The sequence below is a fragment of the Maylandia zebra genome, linkage group LG15 (genome assembly GCF_041146795.1).
Source record: "Maylandia zebra isolate NMK-2024a linkage group LG15, Mzebra_GT3a, whole genome shotgun sequence".
Lineage (NCBI taxonomy): Eukaryota > Metazoa > Chordata > Actinopteri > Cichliformes > Cichlidae > Maylandia > Maylandia zebra.
In genome coordinates, this window is record NC_135181.1 from 34,826,325 (window position 1) to 34,851,306 (window position 24,982).

At 41.8% G+C, this 24,982-nt stretch overlaps 1 protein-coding gene across 11 annotated transcripts in view; it reads left to right on the forward strand.

Moving 5' to 3' along the window:
- Positions 1-24,982, forward strand: part of LOC101486556 (3',5'-cyclic-AMP phosphodiesterase 4C) — a 107,782-nt gene that overhangs the window by 78,723 nt on the left and 4,077 nt on the right. For 8 of the 11 annotated variants that reach the window (XM_004564807.6, XM_076874335.1, XM_004564806.6 and 5 more), the window contains 14 exons: positions 7,207-7,398; positions 8,832-8,873; positions 9,957-9,993; positions 11,207-11,280; positions 11,365-11,414; positions 11,784-11,896; positions 16,569-16,662; positions 19,965-20,137; positions 20,228-20,326; positions 20,414-20,578; positions 20,703-20,802; positions 22,615-22,769; positions 23,397-23,519; positions 24,340-24,522. In XM_004564807.6, the coding sequence (XP_004564864.3) occupies positions 7,207-7,398; positions 8,832-8,873; positions 9,957-9,993; positions 11,207-11,280; positions 11,365-11,414; positions 11,784-11,896; positions 16,569-16,662; positions 19,965-20,137; positions 20,228-20,326; positions 20,414-20,578; positions 20,703-20,802; positions 22,615-22,769; positions 23,397-23,519; positions 24,340-24,522 (1,600 nt within the window). Of the gene's footprint in view, positions 1-7,206; positions 7,399-8,758; positions 8,874-9,956; positions 9,994-11,206; positions 11,281-11,364; positions 11,415-11,783; positions 11,897-16,568; positions 16,663-19,964; positions 20,138-20,227; positions 20,327-20,413; positions 20,579-20,702; positions 20,803-22,614; positions 22,770-23,396; positions 23,520-24,339; positions 24,523-24,982 lie in introns of those variants that run through there. The other 3 variants (XM_004564809.6, XM_004564808.6, XM_076874336.1) reach the window with 2 other exon arrangements.

Below are 24,982 nucleotides of genomic sequence, written 5' to 3' on the forward strand. Positions count from 1 at the left end.
ATTTGTGCCAAAGATATGCATGCAAAATATAAGTAAAATATGGGAATATAAGACCTTCTGTCTAACAACACCAGTGCCTGAACTTAGGGTCCCTGTTAAGCCTAAGAAATAAACTAATCCATGTGTTTGAATGCACTGGGATCATTTAATGAAAAACTACAACAGGCCTGGATTGTGAGTCTGTAGCCCTCAGTGGTGGCAACAGACATGGCGTTAACATGAACAGGTAATGTTGTGACTGGCACCTCATACACTTGGAAAGGTCAGTATCTTGCCTGTTCCAATTGAGTATATTGCATGAGTGCATGTCTCATCAATAAATACATAGTAAGTAGATTTTGCTCTCTTTTTATTTGTCCTTTTAATGCATTACTACAGTATGTAGTATTCATAGCTGTTAAATTTACTAAGTGTGATTCTCCACCCTCACGGGAAACAAAGGGTTAGAAAAAACACTCTCTCTGTGCTGTCTCCATCTTGTTGTGTCCTGCTGATCAGAGATGTGATTGGCTGCTCCCGGGCTGCCCTTGGCTAATTAGAGGAGGAAGTTGCATGCTCCTGCCTCACCACTGGACTCAATCACTGTATACTGAAAGGCGCCAATTACTGGCGTATGAACTTGATTAAAGGGGCACCCAGCACAGCTTGTTGCTGGGCAAAGACGGATGCGTGTCTGTTCGTGCCCCAAACCAGCCTGTCCGGTTGCGCACCAGTGTGATTTAAGGCTGTTCGATTTTCAGGTCGATGCTGGAGCCAAATCTGGATCTCTACCGCTGGGGCTGTAATCACACACTGCCTTTGTGTGTGTGTGTGTGTGTGTGTGTGTGTGTGTGTGTGTGTGTGTGTGTGTGTGTGTGTGTGTGTGTGTGTGTGTGTGTGTGGAGCTCTGGGTCATTCTGGCCTAGTGTGTTACCCACCTAACCAGTTTCTAATGATGTTAATGCTGATCAGCCACTGTATGGATTTCAGCCTGGCTGGATGGACAGAGATAATCACTGCACATAGACCTCCATGATCAATACCCGTCCGGAGGAGCGAATCAACCTTTGAGGCACCCTGAACTCCAAAATTTTAACCTCTTCAGCTCCACACCAGTAAAAAGTCTGTAAAAAAAAAAAAGCCAAATTTCTTACTGTTACGTTAGACGGCACACACTTTTACAAAATTATCTTTTATTAAAATGAGGTTCAAGCGTTCAGAGTTTCAGCTTTTCAAATGTGGATGAAAGAGTGTGATCCTAGGACAAAAAATGCTATTAGTTCTTATTCTGATGGTCTGATTGGAGTGTTTTATGTCAGTATGTGTGCATTAGGTTTATGTTATAAGATGATTCATGTGTGTGAGATGTGTTGCAGTAGTGGTTAATAGCTGCACCATTGTACTGGCTGCAAACAGATTTCACAAAACACTGTGTCACACTTTTTTCTTTTTTTTAAATTTATGCACACAGCCCCAGACACCAATTTTTCTCTCGCTTTCTTCCTTCCTTTGTTTCTCGTGACAGCAATTAAAACAGAGCTCTGCTGTTTTCAGAGACAAGAGTCCTTCCTCTGCCTGTAGGTCAGAGGTGACAGAAAAATAATAAATACAGCAGCTGGTTTGACTCTCAGCAACCTTCTCCTCCCCTTGGCTATATTTAGAGAGACACGAGCTGCTCTGAGATCAGATGTTGATGTTGGACGCAGAGTGCGTGCTCTGTTTGGACAGCGATCCGCAGTGGCTGGCTGGTCAGGTGAATGGAAAGAGCAACTGGCTCTTAAGGAAGGTGCGGCTCCAGTGCAGTTTTATAAAAGAGAGGAGCTGATAGATTTGTTAGGGTTGTTAGGGTTTCCACTGATGGTACAATATGCTTGCCGTAAAGTGTAAAGTGATATTTTACTGTACAGCGTGTGACCAGTATAAGTAGAGAAGAAATTCCACTCATTAAAATCACCTTTTCTGCTCTCTGGAAACTGTGAGCGGGCAGTGCTGTAACTGATTGCAGTTTGGGGTTTCAGTTTAGCTCCAGGATGCTTAATTGGAACGCCACATTTATTTATTCAGTGCATTTACTGTTAGAAACAACAGAAATTTGGGAGTTTGGAAAGCTTAATTTGATTTATACACCATTATTGATTTTAATACATTCTGTTTATGTCCTGTATGTAAGTTGTAAACACTGTGCATGCTGAGGCAAATCATATAGAGATCTAAGAGTGAAAAGTGTCCATTCAGCGACCACTCTAAACCTGCTGCTAGCTCCACACACTGATTAACTCTTTTGGACTGTTCCCCTGTGGGAGATGAGCCTGAAGCTGTTGTTTCTATTTCATTTGTTATTGTCAGAATAAATGGAGATCACTTCCAAGATCACCTTGTGCGATCCTGTGACTCTCACAGGATTGCTACGCCCTCGCAAGATAATGGAGGGCTAAGAAAAGCACCGGTGATATCACGAACAACTGGAAGATATCTAGCGTGTTTTGCTTGTTGCCCATGTGTGGGTAATGTATTTTTCTTTCAGGAAAAAAAAGCACATTTTTATCAGCACAGAAAATGATGTTCTGCTCCCTAATGTAGCGCAGCATGTTTATCATTAACTCACTAGAATTCACAGTTTGTGCGCGAGAAGAGTTTGAACACAGGGCCTCCTTTCTTTTTGCAATGCTCAAATCTGGGTTTGCACAAATACTTTCGCTGCTTGTTCTTCCCGTGCCCTGCCTTGCTGTCGTGATGACGTTCGCACACGCACAGAGCGTGCAAACTGCACAGAGTGACAGTGAGAGGAAAGATCTGTTTGGCAGGCTGCTGGACGAAGGGAAGCAGGCTGTTTTTCTGCTGTGTTCAGATCAAATATACAATAGGCTTGAGGTGTAAAGCAAACAAACCCTCTTTACTCCCTGGACTGTCACACAGACACGCTTCTCTGTCTTTCCTTTCTTAGTGACATAATGCAACGAGAAGACACACTGTACTCTAATGCTAACCTGAGCCTTGGAGAAAACTCACTATTTGCTAAGACTGAGCCTCAGTGGTATAAATTATTCCCTGGTCTGTTTTCCTCCTCTCCCCCTCACCTCTTGTCTCCTTCCTGGTGTGATGTTTGAGGCCCCTTGGCCAATTCCCACGCTACAAGGGAAGAAAACAGGAGGGAGGGTGTGTGTGCAAGTATGTGTTTTTACCTCCAACCCCCGGCTCTGTGTCATTCAGCCATCAAATAACATCTGGACTCTGGTCACTCTCACACACACAACAGAATGTTTTCTGAAATCCCTCAGCCTGGTTTCCCATGAGCACATCACAAGCAACAACAACAACAAACGAACAATAACTGGAATCAGTTCTGCATCTCATTTCATGGCATACGGACAGGTTTTAAACTTTTTGCTCAAGGTCCACTTATACAGAGTATATCTGTACTTAGACTCAAAAGTTGCTCCAAGATTAAGGACACAAATGCACTAAATTATTTTTTAAACAATTTAAAACCAAAATATTTAATTTAGAATTACAAAACTCAGCAAATCCTCACAATTGGGAAACATGAATCTGAAAATGCCTGACATAGCTTCACTTTTCTAGCAAAAGAATAACTGATCATAAAACCAGAAAAGCAGTTCTTTTTAATTTAGTTTACAGACAAAATATTTTTTCCCCCTTCTTTGATATAGTGATAAGGGGAAAAACTAAACATCCTGGGAACAAAAGCAGAGCTTAGGATGTGGGTGTCAAGGGATGTGTTTGTGTGTGAGAAAAGTTCAGTCAAAAACACAGTTAAGGACAGAAAAGGGACCCATAATGTACGTCAGAGAAAGGAAGAACAATGCTCGAGTCAGGGGACAGACCAAGGTCAGCGTGTTATGTACGCTGTAACTGAACAAGACGCCAGTGTGCCTGGCTGAATGTCTGCCTGTCATTCTGTTTAAAGGGTGGATGCCCATTCACTTGTTAACAGTAGCTGTGGTGCAGTGAAAAAAGGGACGCTTTCTACATTTTCTGCATTTTTACAAATACGTCATTTATGTAATATTAACAAATTCTACTATTCACCTTAAAAAACTTAAAAAGCACTTCCAGGACTGAGCTGTTTAACTTAACTCTAACATCCATCCGTCCGCTTCCTCGGGAGTGCTGGTGACTATCACAACTGTCATAGGGTAAAGGTCACAAGTCTAACACAGCTCAGCGTAACAGCACATGTAAGTGCATTTAAGATGTATCATGGTCAAATCTGGTGAATACCACTCTGCTTTACTGGTGATGGAAGGAAGTATAACCACACTGTATTAAAACTGTGTTACAGAAGACACAGAAACTGCCAGATTACTGGGAGTCGGGTCCATCTATCCATTTTCTTTCCTGCTTTTCCAATTCAGAGAAGCAAGAGATAGCTGGAGCCTGTTCCAGCTGTCATAGGGAGAGCAGTTCTGAACAGGTCGCCAGTCTCTTGCGTGGAGAGTGTTTTACAAAATTCAGATAGATCCAGATGCATTGTACCTGGATCAGGATGCAAGAGATGAGATATGAGTTGAGTATTAGGATTCTTTTATTTTAAACCATAACTTGTCTGCTGTGCATACCACAAAAACAATGGCCATTGCAGTACTTCTTGTTCCTCAGTAGGGGGAGTTGTCTCACTATCAGAAGCCTTCTGAAGTGAGCTGCTGCTGCTGAAAAACTTTGTATAGATTTTTTTGTATTTTGTTTTTATTTTATGCCACATCAAAATTCTCTTTCACACTTGATTTGTCATATTTTAGGTCTTGCTGTGCAGTTATCTTCATATAAATTCATCAAGTCCACTTTAAGGAGTGTTTGTTAAAAAAACATCTGTATCTAGCCTTTGTCATTTACCCCTAAACATTATGGAAAATTTGATGTGAACACAAATAAACTTGTCATTTTCTTGTACATTTCAACAAAAATATTGTATTGCATGAAATTCTAAATGTGGGATCCTCTGGTCTGGTTTAGAAAAGACTCTTGCTCATAATGAAATTTAGCAACAGTTTAAACGTATGCTACGAATTGCCGTGTCACCTGCACGATGTCCTTGAGAAATGTGCTTGAATGCCATCGTACTTGCTCACGCCGATATCTAAAAAGAAAACACAGACTGTACGATTGGAATGAAAAGAGCTGTATGGCTACTAGGATTCACCTAGTAGAATTTAAAATATCATCCTTCATAAATATATTCATGCGGACGGGTGAAATCATCTGCACCCTGCATTGGGATGGGGGGTGGGGGGGTGGGGGTGCATCTACGTAAGCACCATCACAAGTCTCCCAGTTCCCCTATTTCCTGTCAGCCAGGTCTATTTTTAGCTTCTGACGTCACCGGTCTCCTCTGATGGAGCCTCGTCACGGCCGATTACACCGAGCCGGGGGTGGAGGAGGTGTGTAGAGTGGGGCTGAACGAGGTGTAGTGGTGGGGTGGCATCATTGAGGTAAGCCCTGCTGCTGCATATCACCCCCACCAACCCACCCTCCGGGAAATTGCACCAATCAGATGCAAGGTGCTGAGCACATCACTGTGCTGGATACAGCCCTCCTCATCACCACCCCCACCTCCCCCAACCCCTCCTGATCTCGCTGTATCTCACTGTTTCTATGAACTGGGCCCATTTCATTCAGCATCGATTGCTTAATGGCCATCTTTCATTTATCACGCAATATTATTGCTGGAGCGCTGGAGGCAGGCTGCACTAAAAATAGACACAGGAGCAAGCTTCCATTGCTCGACTGGTGCTCTGTTTTCAGCTGTTATGAAAGGGGGAGTTTGCATGAATGAGAATGTATCTAATTGATAAAAACGGTCTGTTAATCGTACCCATGCAGCGGCCGCATAATGGAGCTCCGAGGTCTCAGTCAGGTGAATTCCTTAGAAGGAAAGAGGTTTAGCCGAGAGGACGCTGGCTCACGGTGAGCTTCAAATAGTGCAGAGATCAGCAGAAAAAGATGAATTTCCGAGCTGATAAGCTTTGACTCCCCCAGACAACACTCAAAGTCGAGTTCTCCTCCACTTCCTCTCTGCCCACAATGGTTGCAGCGCCGTGCTGGCTCTTGCTTGGACAGCGTGTTACAAAAAAGTGTGGTTTGGTTCAAAGGCATTAGGAGGGAAAGGGAATTTACTGTCATAGTGAAACCTGCAATTGAGAAGAATTCAATCTGATCATTTGCAGCTGTGCTGCTGTTTGCTGACAGAGGCTTTTCTGGAATTGACATAATCCCACTTTTATCATACCAATAAAAAAATCAAAATTTTGCAAATATGGAAAAAAAAATACTGTGTGGTTATTTTCAGCAACTCTTTGTTGAACACTTGGGGGCATATTTCGATGTCGCTGCTATGACGGGCAAGAGCGCGAGCGGCGGGGTGGGTTATTGGCTGTCGTTGCACCGAGGCAACGTGCCAGTGTTGACGTCAAACAGAGATGGTGAAGGGGAAAGATGTGCGTGAGTGTGTGCTAGATTGTGAAAGCAGTAATCACAAGGTCACCTGTTTAAACTCAGAGGAGACACTCTATCTGAATACATTTTTTTCCCATTGTGCTGCCAATAAAAGTGGCATCCTGTGCATTGTATTACTATAATTTTCAGGTAGTCCGCATGAACCCCGTTCTTGTGTCACTTTATAATTGTAGCTCCTTTGTGTCTGCTGTCAGAGATTCCATTATGATGATTTGGGGGCACTTTGGGAAATTGATTTGGATTTGCAGCCCTCTGCACTGTACTTTCAACTTTAGCTGTTCCATAGAGGTGCAATTGTACCCAGTCTCACCACGGTCTTATCCTTTCTGTCTCTACATGCAGATCAGCAGCTGCTGCAGAAACTGTTAGTGCTGTGCATCACAATATTTGTGTTTGTCTGAGATTTATATGTGAAATCTTTGCTGCCTGTCTCATGTTCTCATATATTTCTTGTGCTTTTTTCCTACAGTAGGAACTATGCATTTCTTTGTTATTCTGGCTAGGTTTTATGCTCAATATTATATTATAGTAAGTAGCCAACAATTATAGCAGTTAATAGCAGCTAATACTAATAGAGGTATTAACCTGACCTCTGAGTCACTGCATGCAATTTTAATCACGCCAAAAATGTAAATAAAATAAATGAAAGCAACAGAATTATTTCATTAAAAATCAGGCTGTGATGCTAGCTTGTGGGTAGGAACAACAGAATACTTATTAATTTTTTCTCTCTTCTCTTTCTTTTCTCTGTAGTTTTGATGTGGAGAATGGCCTGTCGGTGGGTCGCAGTCCACTGGACTCTCAGACTAGCCCGGGTTCTGGTCTGGTACTTCAGGCCAACTTTCCCCACAGTCAGCGCCGCGAGTCCTTCCTCTATCGCTCTGACTCAGACTTCGACCTTTCGCCCAAAACTATGTCCCGCAACTCGTCCACTGCCAGCGACCTGTAAGTATTCTCGGACGCTTTCTGTATTGTTTCAGCAACAATAAGCCGAGAGATTTTTGTTTTCTGTTCTTTTGTTGGTGGGGTTGCAGAGCTGGATTTGGAGGAATATATATAGTGTGCTTAAGAGCACAAAAACTTATCTCATCATTCCAGAGAAATCAAAATGTTTCAGAAAGAGGCTGAAGATATGAAGGCGGCGAATACCTACAGATCATCTAATCTCTGAGAAACTGCAGAGTAAAACAAACTATTTTCTGAATGAAAATGAAAACTTTAAAGTTAGTTTTAAATATGATTCCAGCAATATGTTTTAAAACTGTTAGTTAGCCATGTTATCCACTTTGTTAGGTACACCAGTTATCTAGTCAGCCAATCACATGGAAGCATGCAGACATGGTCAAGACAAGCTATTGAAGTTCAAACTGAGCATCACAGGAAGAATGGTGACTTATGTGACTCTTGACATCATGTGAGCCTGGTCTGAGTGTTTGAAAACTGCTGATCTGCTGCGATTTTCCTGCACAAACATCTCTAAGGTTTACAGAGAACGATCTGAAAACAGCAAAATCCAGGGAGCTGCTATTCTCGTTGATGCCATGTCTGGGGGAGAGCGTCCCAGTTTGCAGAAGAGCATCTCTGAACGCACATCAAACAGATGCTCTACAAGAGCAAAAGAGCACAGTGGACCCTACAAACAGCGAAAGTTTGGACAAGCTTAACAAAATAGAAATTTGGGGGAGAAAAAAAAGGTTTGAAAGGGAGAATTGTGTCTCTGGAACAGGAGATCCACATCATGGATCTACAGCTTACAAATATAGAGCTTCTGATGTGACGCTATCATGTCAAAAATGGATCAAAGTCTCGGAGGAATGATTCAAGCACACTGTGGAATCAAGGCATGAAGAATTAAAGAGACCTGAAGGCAAACAAGGGTCCAACCCTGTACCATGAAGGTGTACCTAATAAAGTGGCTAGTTGTGTATTTCGTTCAACATTTTTTAGCACAACAAAATAAATTTTTCATTTAAGTCAAGGTTTGAAATGATTTGAATTTCACGAGATCACATTGATTGTGTCAGTGTCATAAATACAATAAATTATAATAAATACATTTAAAACTATTTCTAGTAAGCTCACCTAAGGTCCTATTTACACTCGAAGAACTACATGCATTTGGCAGCAGGCTTTAAAGACACATCAGGCAGCACAGCTAGAGTTTAAAAATGTAAACACGAGAGCAACCAGTTGTAGGTGTAAATGCAGTGAAGTCGCCAGCTAGCGGGAAACATGCTGGTAACGCTACGCTAGTTCAGCAACTAGTTTCTGTCTGTTTATACAGCTGAAGATTTCTCTTGTGCAGCTAGCAGTCTGTTTGAAGCCAGAGTGTTAATGGGGCCTCGACCACCAATAGCTGTCGCTCCTTTGTTTTGAAGGGAGGAGGGATTGAAGCATTGGGAAGTCAATTGGCTACCTCGGTGAGACAAAGTGTGAAGATTGCTGTGATTTTTCTGTCTATCTCTTTGGCCTGTGCCACACTCTCATGAGTCACATCTCCCACGCTTTTCCCAAACACGATCCAAACAACTTTACCTTGGATGCTCGGCTCCAAAAGCATCTCAAGCTCAAAAGTTTGAGAAACAGTCCCAGCAACCATTTGACAGATGCTGATGTGCTGCCACCCGTGTTTCAGTCACAAACCTGACGACTACAAAGGATTTTGATATTTTACTAAACAAGGTGGCGCTCACAGTCATGCATCAAAATGTTTGCTGGACAGTGAAGGCCAACTTAGTGTTTTTCATAGTTAGCATGATTTCACCCTGAGGTCTGGAGGTCTGTGTGCATGTTGTCACCCTAAAGCTTCCAGAAAGCTTTAGCTGATCTAAAACTGGTTTCCCAAGCATCCAAAGCATGAGCTCTGTTCCTCACCTGCATGTTGTTCTAGTTATACAAATAAGTCTTAGAGGCATTTTTTGTCCCTCATAGATAAACTTAATATCCCATCATTTCTAACCTTTAGTGGGATTGGTCTTTTTTAACATTTCCCTTGAGATACAGCTTACTCGTAGCTGGGTTTATTTGTGAGACGCAATCTTGTTGTTTAAATTTAAATTTAGAAGTCAATCAAAGTGAATACTAAAACATCACTAAATGCAAGTTTAACTAATTAACTTTAGTCCTTAGATACAATACGAATAGGGGTTTTTTGCCTAGCAACTAGTGCTAGCCTTTCTAACATTCATCCTGCTCCTCTATTCCTTATTGCCAACTCTTAATTACCACGTAGTCACAAAAACAATATATCTATGAGGTTTAGCACCTTTGCCTCTAAGAAGGATTTTGTGTAACTAATACAACGTGTTGTTCTCCTTTCTTTGTTCAGCGTGATATTCAGACCAGTCACGGTCTCATCCAACTGCGACGTTCCTGCTCAGTCAAATATCCCAGTAACAGCAACCTGACTGTTGTCATGATTTGTGTGTTTGTGGTGTGGAATCACACAATACATCATGAACTGCTCTTTCCCCTCTCACGTGGCCTTTTTTTTTAATTTGCAGGCATGGAGAAGACATGATAGTGACTCCATTTGCACAGGTTAGTTGCATATGCTTGTTGCTGGTCCTTTAAGAGCTTCCGTTGTTTGCTGTCATTGAATCAAAGCCAAACTCAGGATCGAGGGTGCCAGCACTGATATTATGACAGGCGGAAGCCGGCAACCTGTACGGCAACAGGCCAAACACAGCACAGGCTTTACAGTTTAACAGACATGGCATCAAAATGAATGTTTATACACGTATTACTTGAAACAGTTGTTTGAACTGTGTGAAGATCTGCTGATCAATGCATTAAGCCAGCAAGCAGCAAGTTACATGTAAGCAGTTCATAAAGAAACAGCCCACAGTGAAAGCATGGTGTAAACAGCTAAGCACTACACTATTCTCTGAACTCCTGAAAGCCCTGTTTTCACAGTGAATTTCATTAAAGCTACTATAGAGCCACTGATGATGTATTTAAAAAAATATTTGTTTACCGAAGTGTTTGTTATTTATGACAGACCGTCTGTCCCGTGAAGTGAGATGTGAAATATAATTGTTTCCATTCAAAGTAAATCCATCTAATTTGGGGCGTTGCGCTGTCCAGATGCTCTGCGTGGCTCCTTGCTCTTTGCTTACTCATCAGTTTGAGAAATAAGACATGGTTCATTTTTCACAGACAACACCCACACACATTCTCTTTGTGCTGAACAGCTTGTTCTTATGTGTGTGTGTGTGTGTGTGTGTGTGTGTGTGTGTGTGTGTGTGTGTGTGTGTGTGTGTGTGTGTGTGTGTGTGTGTGTGTGTGTGTGTGTGTGTGTGTGATCATCATCAGCGACCTACTAACATGATCTGTGTACATGTGATAATTCCAAACTAAAGTCCAATATTTACCCTATAAAAGTTTATCATCAGTAAACGTTAGATATGAGAGAGAGCAGTGCTTCAGCATGCTTCCTCTCTTACATCAGGCTTTTGGAAGTTAGCTGAGCTCAGATAGTACTATCAGCGACATGAAACCCTTGCATGCTGTGCCTGTAAAGTGTGATGTTTTTAAACCACTTAGCTTTTCTCTTCTTACTCAAAGTCCATTTTGCATTTTTATTTAAATGCTAAAAGTTCCTGATAGGGTCTTTAAAAAGGGTTAAAAGTTCCAAAACAAAAAAGTCACTATATTCACGGTAACAGGTAAAAAAGGTTCAACCATCTAAAAGAATGGTTCTTTATTTTGAACGAAAATTGGTTCACGTATTTTGTTTATTCATTTTTTTTAGGTTCTTGCCAGTCTACGAACGGTGAGAAGTAACTTTGCTGTTCTGACACATCTGCAAGATCGTGTGGGAAACAAGTAAGAGCACAAACACGATGTGGAGCGGATGACTAATTTGCTCTTTTGTTATTCTACCGACACATCATCTGTTTTGTGTTTCAGGCGGCCGTCAAGCAGCAACCAGCCGCCCATGTGTAATCCATGTCTCACAGGTCAGTGTTAATACCCCTGGGTGATGGGACACTGAGAGGTTCTAGTTCCTCTGTGACTAATGGTGCCTTTCTCATAGAAAATGAAAATGTTGTTGTCTTTTTAAATACATAGAAAAAGAATTAAGTGATTGTTGATTCAGGTAAATCTGAAAGATGCGCTTCTTACAGTTAAACGGATGCAAATATAACAGTGCTGGTAAATGAATGGTGAAGACATTAACAGTCAGGACAGGTGCAGCATGACAGGATCAAGTTTTCTCTTACCAAGATCAACAGCAGACCCATGCAACATGTTAAAGATGTGGATGTTTCCACAGCAGTCCCAGGTGTAAACTGCAACGTGTCTTTGTTTGACCTCTGACCTTTCAGAGGAGCCTTACCAGAAGCTGGCGATGGAGACCCTGGAGGAGCTGGACTGGTGTCTGGACCAGCTGGAGACCCTGCAGACGAGACACTCGGTCAGCGAGATGGCATCCAACAAGGTGAGGTGATTCAACTCAGCTGTGTCCATACCGATCATTAATGCTGTGAAGAAGTGCAGGTGGAAAACAAAAGCCTCTGATCTATGCCCATTTGTTTATGTATTTATGTATTTATTCAACTGAGTATCCAATCTGTGCTGTTTGACTGTCTGTTGGCAGTCTAGCATCCAGTTTTCAAGATATCATTTTTAAATTTTGTGTGATGGTAGATACCGATAACAGCTCCAGCTGAGATGATTTGGTGCAAATTGGGTCACACAAAAATATAAAAATCAATAAAAAACTCAATATTACTCGTTTTTTTCTGAAATACTACATTGACTAAAATCTTTTAACTTTTTCTTTGTACTTTAGTTTGTAGAGAGAGTACACAGACTGGCTGTGACTGGGCTGTAATAAGGTAGATGGAGGGGGAAAAGTCAGTGTGTCCTAGGAGCTTTGCAATCTACTCTCATGCATCAACTACACACGAGATTTTCAGCTTTTTCATTGTAGTGCAAACTTGCTTTCACTGTTCACAAATTACCTTTGTACAGGAAGAAAATTAGATTTGAGGCGTGCGTAAATAACACTACTGTTCATGAATGGTGCCTCTCTCCACTCAGCGCACGTCCTTGCTGGCTCTTCCTGCTGTCTGGCTGCAAACCTCCTCCTTCCCTCACTCAGCCAATCATATCTCTTTCCTCCACTCAGCCCCTTAAGCTAGACTAACGTGATTGGTCGAAGAAGGGGGACCAGCATGCGGGGCAGGGGGGGCAGGGTATTCTCGCAGACTCTCCCTCACTCTAGCTCCTGCTCTCCCTCTTTATGTTTATCATTGACAGCGTGTGACAGTAGTTGAATGAGAGGCTGCAGTCACACCCTGATGGCAGAGCTCTTCTCCTGCCTCCTCTACCTCAGCTATACCCCACCCTATCCCTCCAGCACCACCCCCCCCCCTTCATCTTCAGGATTGCAGCTAGGAACTGTGGGAACTTTAATTTTTTAAATGGACTTTTTTTTCATGTCCAGACCATCTCTGCTGAGCATGGAGCAGAACTGAGTGGGGAAATTGCAGCCTATTACTAAGCAAGCAAACTTGGATTTTAGCCTCTACTAACATCAACATGCGTGAGCTGACATGCCTGCGTCGGCTCTCTGGGTTTATCTGTACTGGAGACTCAGACAGGTGAGCGATGGGGAGCCCTGCTGGCTTTCCTTGTTGACAATGGGATCTAGTGATCAGCAGTGCAGGCTTTGCAGTGGGATGAATGCTGAGTGAGCCCACCTGTCGGATCTGACTCAGGACAAGATCCACAAAGGGGCTGAACGTGAGTGTGTGTGTGTGTGTGTGTGTGTGTGTGTGTGTGTGTGTGTGTGTGTGTGTGTGTGTGTGTGTGTAGCACAGAAATGACAACAAAAAGGGCCAAAATAGCCATGCGTGTTAGAGGAAGCAGTTGTCATGATTGTCAAAAAACAAAACACGAAATCTTAAGAGGAATGATTCATAGGTGTAGAAATGGCTCGCATGTAAACAAGTGTGTGTGTGTGTGTGTGTGTGTGTGTGTGTGTGTGTGTGTGTGTGTGTGTGTGTGTGTGTGTGTGTGCGCACGCGTGCAGGAAGTACTGAAGCACAAAGGGGGAAGCCGTGATGAGAAGCTCCAGGAGAAATCAAACAGATGATAAACAGTTATGTAGGCTGATGCATGTGTTTGCGTTGGCCTGTATGTGTGCCACAAAATAGCCGTGCAGCCACTGCAGCATCACACTCTCACCCAGATCCCCTCCTTCCTCCCTCAGCCTCCACCTGCCGAGACTGTTACATAATCAGTGTGGAAACTACCGCCCATTACTGCCATTAAATTCAACAGCGAAACACTGAACTCTTTTAATTTATTAAAACTTCATGAAAATTTCACTTGTGTTTTTGTTTTCCTACAAACAGTGCACGTGTTTTTGTTTTTTGTTTTTTGTGCTTAGAGATATTATAGAGATATTGTAGCTTGTTTTGATTTTTGTATATATATATATATGTATATATATATGCATATACGGAGGTATATCAAAGGGTATTCATGGACTGTAGGCTGGGAGCATAATCCTATGAGTGCTGTACTGCTGGGGTTTCCCCACATTTTGTTTCACTCTTAATCGAAGGAAAAACAATGAAACATTTGATTTGGCTGTGAAGTTTTTGGGGCTTTAACAGTGAAAATGAATAAGGAAAATACAGATGTGGGTCGTGCCCATTAAGAACTTGCTAACTTTTCTCTACCAATGCAAACAGCTTACTGGACTGAATTATGGAAGTCTGAAAAAACGATGCGTACTGACAGTTTAACAAATGGAGGCCTCAGTAGCATGTGCGATCGTGGCTCAAGAGTTGGGAGTTCGCCTTGTAATCGGAAGGTTGCCGGTTCGAGCCCCGACTTGGACAGTCTCGGTCGTTGTGTCCTTGGGCAAGACACTTCACCCGTTGCCTACTGGTGGTGGTCAGAGGGCCCGGTGGCGCCAGTGTCCGGCAGCCTCGCCTCTGTCAGTGTGCCCCAGGGCGGCTGTGGCCACAATGTAGCTTGCCATCACCAGTGTGTGAATGTGAATGTGTGAATGGGTGGATGACTGGATATGTAAAGCGCTTTGGGGTCCTTAGGGACTAGTAAAGCGCTATATAAATACAGGCCATTTACCATTTACCATGTGGAAGAACACTGCCACAACAGCCTGGCACTTCCTCCTCATGCTGGTCATCACCTTGGTCACACACTGCTGTTGGATGGCATCCCATTCTTCAACCAGCATTTCTCGCAAATGTGGTTGTGTTGGTCGCACAACCTGCATCTCTCTGCATTGAGATAACAAGCCTTATTTTTCAGTGAGGGAGATGCCGCCCCGCCCCATCACACTACCTCCACCAGAAGGTCCACCAGTCAGCACAGTGTTGTCCATGTCCTCTTAAAGCTTTGATCCTACAATCCAATAGTTGTAGGCAGAATCTGGACTCTTCACTGAACATAATGTACCTCCAAGTGTTCAGGTCCCAGTGCACATGTTGCCAATGCCAGCGTAATGGTGTAGTGTAATCTTCTTGGGACACCCACTTCATGGCCTGTCTCTGACATCCCAGACACCAGCTTGAAGTTGCCTTATGGCACGGGCCCTTTCCAGGTCAGTCAAACGTGGCACTTTTAGAGCAGACAGACACCACCTGACTACTGTAGCAGGGACCTTGCTCACAACTGCTGCTAATCAGGCACCCAATTGTTAGCATCTAGGCTACTGGAAGCTCAAAACAAGAGTCAAGAAGAGTTTTAATATTGTCAGAGAAGATTTGCCACATTTTTCATGGGCACAACTCACATACTGAACTATTCTGCTCGACCCACGAATGCATTTTCTTTACAAATGTGGCATCATTTCAGAGGAAACAGGCTCTCCAACAGTATAAGATTTATTCGCAGAAGCATTGTTGCAACAAAGAAGTAATCGACCAAACCCAGATTTCCTTCATTCATGTGCCAAGTTTAGTTCTTGGCACTTAAAAGAGGTTAAAAAAACAGAACCAAACCCAGTATAATAAAGTAGATACAAAGAGATTCAATCAGACCAATGTAGATACTCTGAGCAGGGTGAGGAACAAACACTTGTAAATTATCTAATAACAAAGAAAAAAATCTACAGTTTGCTTAGTAGTTAATTGAATCTATTGTAACAACGATCAAACCCCAAATTATTCAATATCTAACTCACAAAACTAAGATATATAAAGAACAAAGATAAATGACTCTAGCTATCTGCCCTATGGCGTCACAATACTTGGTTTGTTCCGATCAGCACCTCCTGTATTTAATAGCACCGCATGCTGGAGGAACAGCCCAGAGGCCTCAGCAGCCAAACAGACTTCTAAAAATGAGTCAAACCTATAAAAAATAATGATATGCATACACTACATATAAAACAATTTCAGTAAATGCAAATTAAATGAGTGTGGTGTATGAGATCACAGATTGTGTTTCCTCATTTAGGGTTATGTATATGAGCCATGTGTATCAGGTAACTCAAGGTAGCTCAAGTGTATTGTGTAAAGCGTGGATGCATGGAGGTTACCACCTTCATCACAGCACCTCGTCTTCTTCCCTCTATTTTGTTACACAAATAATGATTTGTTTTTTAGTTATGCGATCTTTCACCTGCCTCTTCACATTTCTCCCACGTTTTTGCAGTTACAAAAATCTAAGCAAATTAGTAATGTGCAATTTAAAAGCTAAAATGTGACATGCATCCATTAGGTTGTCTGTAGTAACATATTAGTCATTTTTTTCCGTTGACCTTTCATGCACTGTGGGTTTGTTTGTTTTTGTTTTTGTTTGTCCTTGGAAACCTTTTTGTTTACCGTTTTGTCTCCGTGTTTAGAACATGAAACAAATTTCATTCAAACGTTGGAAAGTGCTTCTGTGTTTGTTTTGTTTGGTCCTTCTGCTTGTTTGCACCCATATTTTGGTAACGTAGTTTGCTACACATTTCCTCTGTTGGTCTAAGAGTCAAATGAAGGGAAGGAGGCATGTTGTATTAGTGTTTATAGTTACAGAAAGGATTTTGAAATAAAATGCCTTGCTACACACATGCACACCCATATGCTTGGTGTGTGTTTGCAGACTAACCATGTGTTGTTTATGGTTTTGTCATGTCTACACAGTTTAAGAGGATGCTGAACCGCGAGCTGACACAGCTATCGGAAACAAGCCGCTCAGGGAATCAGGTGTCAGAGTACATCGCCAACACCTTCCTCGGTAAGTTAGAACTTTGAAATCTTGTGAATGCAACGACTGAAGAAGGATTTTCAAATTGATACCACAGGTGTATCTACTACGAGGCTGAGGGGAAACACTGCCAGTAAACTAATTTGCTTCTTTGCATCTCCTTTTTTTCTTTTTTGCTCTTCAACATATTTGAATGTTAGGAGGTCTTCTTGTATTTTGTTGGAGTGGATAAAAATGTGGTTTGAGGATGAATAGGGACAAAAAAAGAAGACAGAAAGAAGGGAAGGGAAGGAGAGGATGACTTTCCAAAGGAACAGGGAAAGGGAATTTTACTATATAGAAGAAGGGAGTCATTGTGAGGGAGAAAGGATGTGGGGGGGGGGGGTTTCTTGTACATGGAAATGAAAAGAGCGTGTTTCTGAAAGAAGGTGAGGACTGTGTTAACAGGACAGATGGAGAAGGTGAGGATTTTTCCTTTTTCTGAAAAAGAAGGAGGCGGGGCTGCAGACAGCATTCCCGGACACATTGTGTGGCGTTGTCACGGCAACAGGGTGCACATTATTCAACGGCGTGCCGTATGAATAGGAGGCTCAGTGTTCAACAGCCCTTCCGGCAGGATGGTCCGGCTGAACGAGGATGGCGCTGTCAGTCGGACGCCGTTTTGATATGAGTGCCTCTTCTTCAAGTCTGGCTGCGTTTGGAAATGAGCACCATGGTTTTGGGTGTGAGGAAGAGAAGGCACTGTGAGAGAGGTGAGAAAGGCCAGACAGCGCCTCGTGTGACGCTGCCACTCAGATTGCTGTGCATCCTTAGGTGCCGTGTGCTCGTATCTGGATTTCGTGCCTCTGTGCTAATGAAACACAATGAATGGAAAATACCGAAGAGGATGTGTGGACGTGAGGTAAAGCTGGCTGTCCGTGATGTCACAATGGTATCATTATTCCCTTGGTTTGTACCCCCCAAAAAATGGATGAGTCGTCTTCAACACAGCCATGTCTGCTGGGGCAGTACCTCTGAGTCAACAAATCATGTTGAGATGATGCTGATACCGTCAAAGGAAACCTTTTGGTGTTTTTGTGTTTTTGCCTCAAGGACTACGCTCTCTAATTTGGGTTGAAAAACAAAATCTTCTGCCTTTGATCTTAATCAAGTGTGCTTTGTCATCAAACTGCTGGGAAACAGATGGTTTTTAACCATCATCGTTACGTTTTTGCTGCTAGTGTTCTTCACCTGCTGCCGTAAAATCTGTTTTCATGGTGTTTTTGTGCAATACTTACATTAATTGTGTTTAGTTGGCCAGATCTCTCAGCAAGCACTGCAAAACCAGCAATGTTGTTGCTCCTTTTAGCCTTGTTTTATTATCTCAGCTACGAACAAATAGATTTCGGGTTTCTGATCAGGTGGTGTGAACTGAGTCTCATTGTCATTATAATGATAATGTGTCATTATACTGCTGATGAAGATGGGTTTACACATGTTTTCCGTATGTTTAAGTTCCTTTGTGCAGGAATTCATGTGTTTAGGAAAATGTCAGGTTGCACAGTGACGGTTTCCTGAATTTTAGCTCTGTGCACCACTACAGTGGGTTTGAAATGAAGAAAATGATGCAACTGACATGCATACTTTAACCATTTAGGATTTGCCACTATTTTTATACAGTCTTTGTAAGTGGAAAACAATATCACAAATATAAATTAATTGCTTAAATTCATGGATATCACCAAAATGTGGATTTCTGCCTTTATGATTATTTACTGCAGGCTTTCTGTTTATTCAGTAGTCTTAGCTTAGTTTAGCTTAGTTTGTAACATACTTTACTTCTACATTGCTTTTACACTGATGAACCCTCAGTATTTTCTCTTGATAACTTGTCTATACAGTAGCCCTGGGAGTGGAGTGTTTTGCATCCTGCTGCACGCTGTGAAAAAGATCTTCTTTACCATGGACAGGATCCTTTGAAAATCCTCTGTAGTCTTTCATGGATGTCCAGGCTTTTCTTTTTTTTTTTTCTCAGGTTTTCCATAAACTGTTGGTTGTTGAGGTGGACTTGTATTATCTATGTTAATAGCAGTTGTAGTAACAGCTACTGTTCACAATGTGTCAACTAAAGTCCTAGTAAGTCTATAAAGTACACCTAGTGGATGTGACTGCAGCAACAATTGAAGAATCACAAGTTCCAGCTGCAGTATTGAGAATTTGCGTGAGCTGTTGCAGTCACACTATCATCTAATACTTACAGAGTTAAGTGTTTCTAGTAGTGCAATGATTACTAAAATATTGACAGTATTAGTAGTAATTGTAGCAGTAGCTAAAAGTATGCAGACACATCATCATATACTTCCCACTGTCTAGGGCAGATCTACAATAGTTCTACAGTGATAGGAGGCCACAGCAAAAGCAAAATCATTGTGATTTTGTGCAATAAACTTGGAATGTCATCATCTCTGAAATGGTTGTTGCAAAAACAGGGACCAGGTCTGCAGCCACTTAGAGTCAGTTCCTGTCTTGAAAGTAACTTTGGGCTGTTAAGGCGGAGCATTGTGATCGAATGGCAATAAGATGGAGTCAGCCTCCTATGGGTTTGCTTAAAATGGGTCAAATTAGAAATTACATCCAATATGTAAAATGTTTGTGGCAATATGATTAACTATGACAAACTGGCAAAAAAATTGCAAGTCAGTTGCAAATCCGTCCACCAATAGTGATGTAGTAGCTGCGCAGTAACACTAGCATTCAGCAGCCAAGCTTTTACTAGGAGTACAACCACTTTGCGATCAATTGAGTTCCCAATTCCAAAGAAGCGCATCACAAATGAGGTACGCTCATCGGTGCATGCTTACTCAGACTGATTGCACCGTGTCGGCTGCGTCTGTCTGCATGTTTAAATCCGAACGTACCTTTTTTAAGAACTTTGCCAATCTCTCTGCGAGTGATTGCAGTGAGGAGGTTGTCGTCCTGTTTTTAGGTTCATGAACAGCTGCTAACAGCAGTGTGTCTAAATGACAGTCAGGCCCGCATTATGTGGAAACAGGGCTGCTTCATAGAAATGGCTACATTGTGGACAGTTTGGTGAGTCAGTTTAACAGATCTGAGAGAACTTGTGATTTTTTTGCGTTTGTCAGAGTAAAAAGCTTTGCAAAGATAAGAAAACCAGCGTGATTATCTCCCTCTAAATGTAAGGCAGGTAGAACTGAATAATCAAGTGGCTGTGTATTTTAAATTGGTTGAAGACACAAGTGGATGCAGTGAGCACTCTGTCACGGTTTTTCTAAGACCTACAGATCTAATGGATCACATCTGGCCATAACATTACGTGTCTGTTCATGTTGCAGAGAAACAACATGACGTGGAAATCCTTTCTCCTCCTCCGAAGGAGAAGGAGAAGAAAAAGAGGCCGATGTCACAGATCAGCGGTGTGAAAAAGGTCACACAAAGCCCGGGTTTGGCGCCTGCCTCCATCCCTCGCTTTGGAGTCAACACACCACACGAGAACCTGCTAGCCAAGGTGGGTTCGCGCATACGCTGCAAAGACAGAAAGACACAAACACACCTACAAATGCGCTGTGTCATTACATGCTCTCTTTTATTTCTGCAGCAATTTGAGGATATCGATCGTTGGGGTATGGATATATTCAAAGTAGCAGAATATTCTGGAAACCGTCCTCTGACAGTGACCATGTACACCATTTTCCAGGTAGAAATCTGTTCGCTCCACCAAAGACCAGAATCGACCCAATTTGTGTCTCATGTTTATCTTGAATGCTCCTCATCAATGTGACAGGAGCGAGACCTTCTGAAAACCTTCGATATCCCAGTTGACACCTTCATCACCTTCATGATGACCTTAGAGGACCACTACCATGCAGACATAGCTTATCACAACAGCATCCACGCAGCTGATGTGGTGCAGTCCACCCACGTCCTCCTCTCCACCCCAGCTTTAGAGGTGAGCAAATAAGGCATTATCTAACCCTACCAGCTCCAGGGCTCTGATCTCTCAGTGGACCGAGCAAAGCTCCACCTACTTTTTCTTCTGAATAAATTAATTTTCTCTTCCTCGTTCACCTCAGGTGGTTTTCACAGACCTGGAGATCATCGCCGCTCTGTTTGCCAGTGCTATCCACGATGTTGACCACCCAGGAGTCACCAACCAGTTCCTCATAAACACCAGTAGGCTTCTGTCTTTCTATTTAAACAGCACACAGCTTGGGGTAAATAAGGACAGTTTAAAAGTTGACTGTTAAGAAACTGTAGCTAAAAGCTTAGGATTAAAGCCGCCTTTCAAAGAGGTATTCCACCAAAATGTCACTAAGGATCAAAAGGTGGCATTTTTGTATCAAATACCAGATATGAACACTATTTTCTAAGTATAGTGAGAAAATAGGGTCAAGAAGATACAGTAGTACATATATCAGATCGGAACGCCATATTCCCCGAGACCTCAGGATGATATATCAAATGGTGGAGGCAGACTGATCTGAGTTAACTCACAGACCCGAAACAAAATGCATACCTCTGTGTCACTATTCCACTTTCTCATACAAATACACGCCACAGGTTTTCTATTGATTTTTATTGATTTCTGTTATTTTTGTTCCTTTAACCCTTTGATGCATGAATTATGACAACCTCAATCAGTATTTTTATTCATCTTTAGACATGAAAAAAAGATTTTTGAACTTCATTTTTTTTAAAACATGTACTGTTCAAAGAGTTTTTTTTACATGTCCACTTAGGTGGACAACATCAGAATCAGAATCAGAATACTTTATTGATCCCTGGGGGAAATTATTTTTTGTTACAGTGCTCCATTATAAACCAACATAAACCAACATTAAGACAAGACAGACAATACGCTAACTAAGAATAGTACAATATATACATATATATACATACATAAGTCACTCATAAATAAATAGCTGGAAAAGAAACATGTGTAGTTGTAGCAGTAACCAGTGTGTTAAGTGGATGCGTTGTACAGGGAGATAACCACAGGCAGGAAAGATTTCCTGTGTCGTTCAGTGGTGCTTTTCGGTAATCTCAGTCTCTCACTGAACGAGCTCCTGTGACTGACCAACATGTCATGGAGTGGGTGGGAGGTGTTATCCAACATTGTCTTTATCTTGGACAGCATCCGCCTCTCCGACACCACCTTGAGGGAGTCCAGCTCCATCCCCACAACATTACTGGGCTTACGGATTCGTTTATTAAGTCTGTTGGCATCTGCGATCCTCAGCCTGCTCCCCCAGCATGCAACAGCATAGAGGATCGCACTGGCCACAACAGACTCATAGAAAATCCTCAGCATTTTCTGGCAGATGTTGAAGGACCTCAGTCGCCTCAAAAAATAGAGACGACTCTGGCCCTTCATAAGTCATACGTTTTGACTTATGAATTTGGTATGGAGTGACACATCAGTGTCTACTGTAGTGGTTTATGTGCAAGTGTACCATCAACACTGACACAAATACAAGAACACAGCCTTTGACTAGCTGTCCACTGTAGTGACCACTATGCATTAAAGGGTTATTTCCTTTATTTTAATATGTCTATTTTAATCTATATGGATCTCTGTAATCTGCACATTTATTTTAGCAGCTTTGTTCAGTCGTTATCATTAATAATAGTTTAGATGCAGCTCAGAAATGTAAAAACAAGAGTCTGAATTGACGATGTAAATACATTAAAGTTGAAAATTAGCTAAAAAAAAAAAAGAAAAAAAGACGTACAGATTAAAATCAATAATAATTACAGCCAAAATATTTTAACATGTTTCCTTAACTTTTCCAGTCTTTAAAATACATAGTAATACTTAGAAATGATGCCAGGTCAGGTTCTTTATTATATTTGCACACTGTGGCACATGATTTAATTCCCAGTGGGTTGCTGTGAGCTCCGATTTACATCAAGCTAAATAAAGTAGAATTATCTTCAAGGTGTTCTGTTTTTTGTTTTTATGGATTTCTACCTCCGTTTCTCCAGGTTCAGAGCTGGCGCTGATGTATAATGACGCGTCAGTTTTGGAAAACCACCATCTCGCTGTGGGCTTCAAACTGCTGCAGGAGGAAAACTGTGACATCTTCCAGAACCTCAGCAAGAAACAGAGAGACTCTCTCCGCAAGATGGTGATTGACATGGTGAGAGCGCTGCCCTTTTTATGCGATTTATATTATAACATTAGTTATACTGTCCCTTTGAAATGTGATCGTTTCAGTTCAGTTTTTTGTTTGTCTTGTGAATGCTTGCTGACACACTGAAAAGTCTTGTTGGTAATATATTTTTCCTGAGAACAAAATTGCAGCTTCCTTTTTTTCGCATCTACAACTGGACGGAACAAAGAAAACCAGAAGGTTGTGAGCTGAACTCAGAAACATAATTTTTGCTGTCGCACATCACATTGACATAATGCAATCCGTAGCCGCTCACCCTAACCCCCACAAACATAGTAACATTCAAATTTCTGGTCCCCACAAAGATATGTAAACATGGTACACACACACACACACACACACACACACACACACACACAGATCAGGTGTTGCTCAGGACTGCTGCAGTGAATCTGATAGATGATAAAACAGCCTGTGTGCATTTGCTTTGTCAGCATTACATTTTGTAACCCAGGCACTGTAAGACAACACTTCACTTCCTGCATCTATCCTTCCTTTTCCTTGTAATCACAAGGAAGTCATCTTTAGGTTGAGCATGAGACCTTTACAATTGTAATGCATTGTGTGTATTTGTGTGGTTGCTGTCCTCTGTAGGTGCTGGCCACAGATATGTCCAAACACATGAACTTTTTGGCAGACATGAAGACAATGGTGGAGACCAAGAAAGTCACAAGTTTGGGAGTCCTTCTACTAGACAATTACTCTGACCGTATCCAGGTTAGAGCAACTCCTGCTGGCATAACACTTTAATAGTATATGTTTAAAAATAATTATTATACGTTGTATTTTTTCAATTATATACATGTGCAAACCATTTGTCCATTCAGTGCAATGAGCAGAAGAGAGTTGTTTCTGTACATTTCACCATTAGGTCTTTAATAAAAAGGATTTTGGTACTAAAATTGCTCAATGTGACAGATGAAAACTATGCAGTGGCTCGAAGACACTGGTGTCAGCGTGTTTCCATTTTGACCTGTGCACAGCTGTACAGCGTGCACTTAAACCAGGCAGTCTGTGTGAAGGTGCTGCCATCTACTGGACAGATTAGTCATAACATCTGTACAGTTTTGCTGAGTATTGAGGTTCTGATGGAAGTAAAAGGTTTTGATCATAGTAATAAAGAATAAAGTTGGGTATTTAACCTCTCAGTACAATGAAAATCTGTATTGTTTTGTTCTGTGTTCATCTTGTTTCTAAGTAATAAATTGTGTAATTTCTTTAAAAAAAAAAAAAAAAAGAGGTAATAAATACCCCACCTCCTTGACAGCACTTACAAAATGCAGTTTGTTTGAATAAACAGTAGTTTTTACTGTCAGCAGTGACTGCTGCACTGAATGGACAGATTTAACACCCCAAAAAAAAAAAAATGACAGTAACATTAACTAACTTTCTTAGCTTTATGAGTGACTGTTGCCAAAGCTCAAAATGTTTTTCAAACTGAATTTTTTTCTGGATTATTTTTACAGTTGAGATTGCATTGCATCTCTAACATTGCCCAGCATGACACGCCACATCTGACTGCGTTTTTCTCTTCCAGGTTCTGCAGAACATGGTCCATTGTGCAGATTTGAGCAATCCAACCAAACCGCTGGAGCTTTACCGCCAGTGGACGGACCGCATCATGAAGGAGCGTTTCACCCAGGGAGACAGGGAGCGGGATAGAGGCATGGAGATCAGCCCCATGTGTGACAAACACAACGCCTCCATAGAAAAGAGTCAGGTGCTGACAGATGGCAAAGTTAACAGATGTTTTAGTCTCATAATAACCTGTCTACATAATGCTTCCATACATAATTGCAATACAATAAGCAATGAGCTAATATATACGCCTTCATAGGTTGAATCTAAAAGTACAGTGCTGTGCATATCTTTAGCCACCCCTCATTTCCTTGTGTTATGTTTCCAAGGAGGCAAACTTTATTATAATACTTTTAAAGTGCTCTTGAGCAAAAGTTCTCCAGGATTTCTGAAAGTCTTTCAAAATTTTTCTTTAGACATTTGGATGCTTTTTCACTCACTTTCAGTTCAGGCCCTGAACCTGACCTTTTCAAATGGATGTGCTGTGCAATGCATCTGGCTCTAGAGCTGATGCAGTGGAAGAGTGGCTGTCAAGAAGCCATTCTTAAGGAAGGGAAACACAGAGAACAGCTGAGGTATGCCAAACTACATAAGAACAGGAC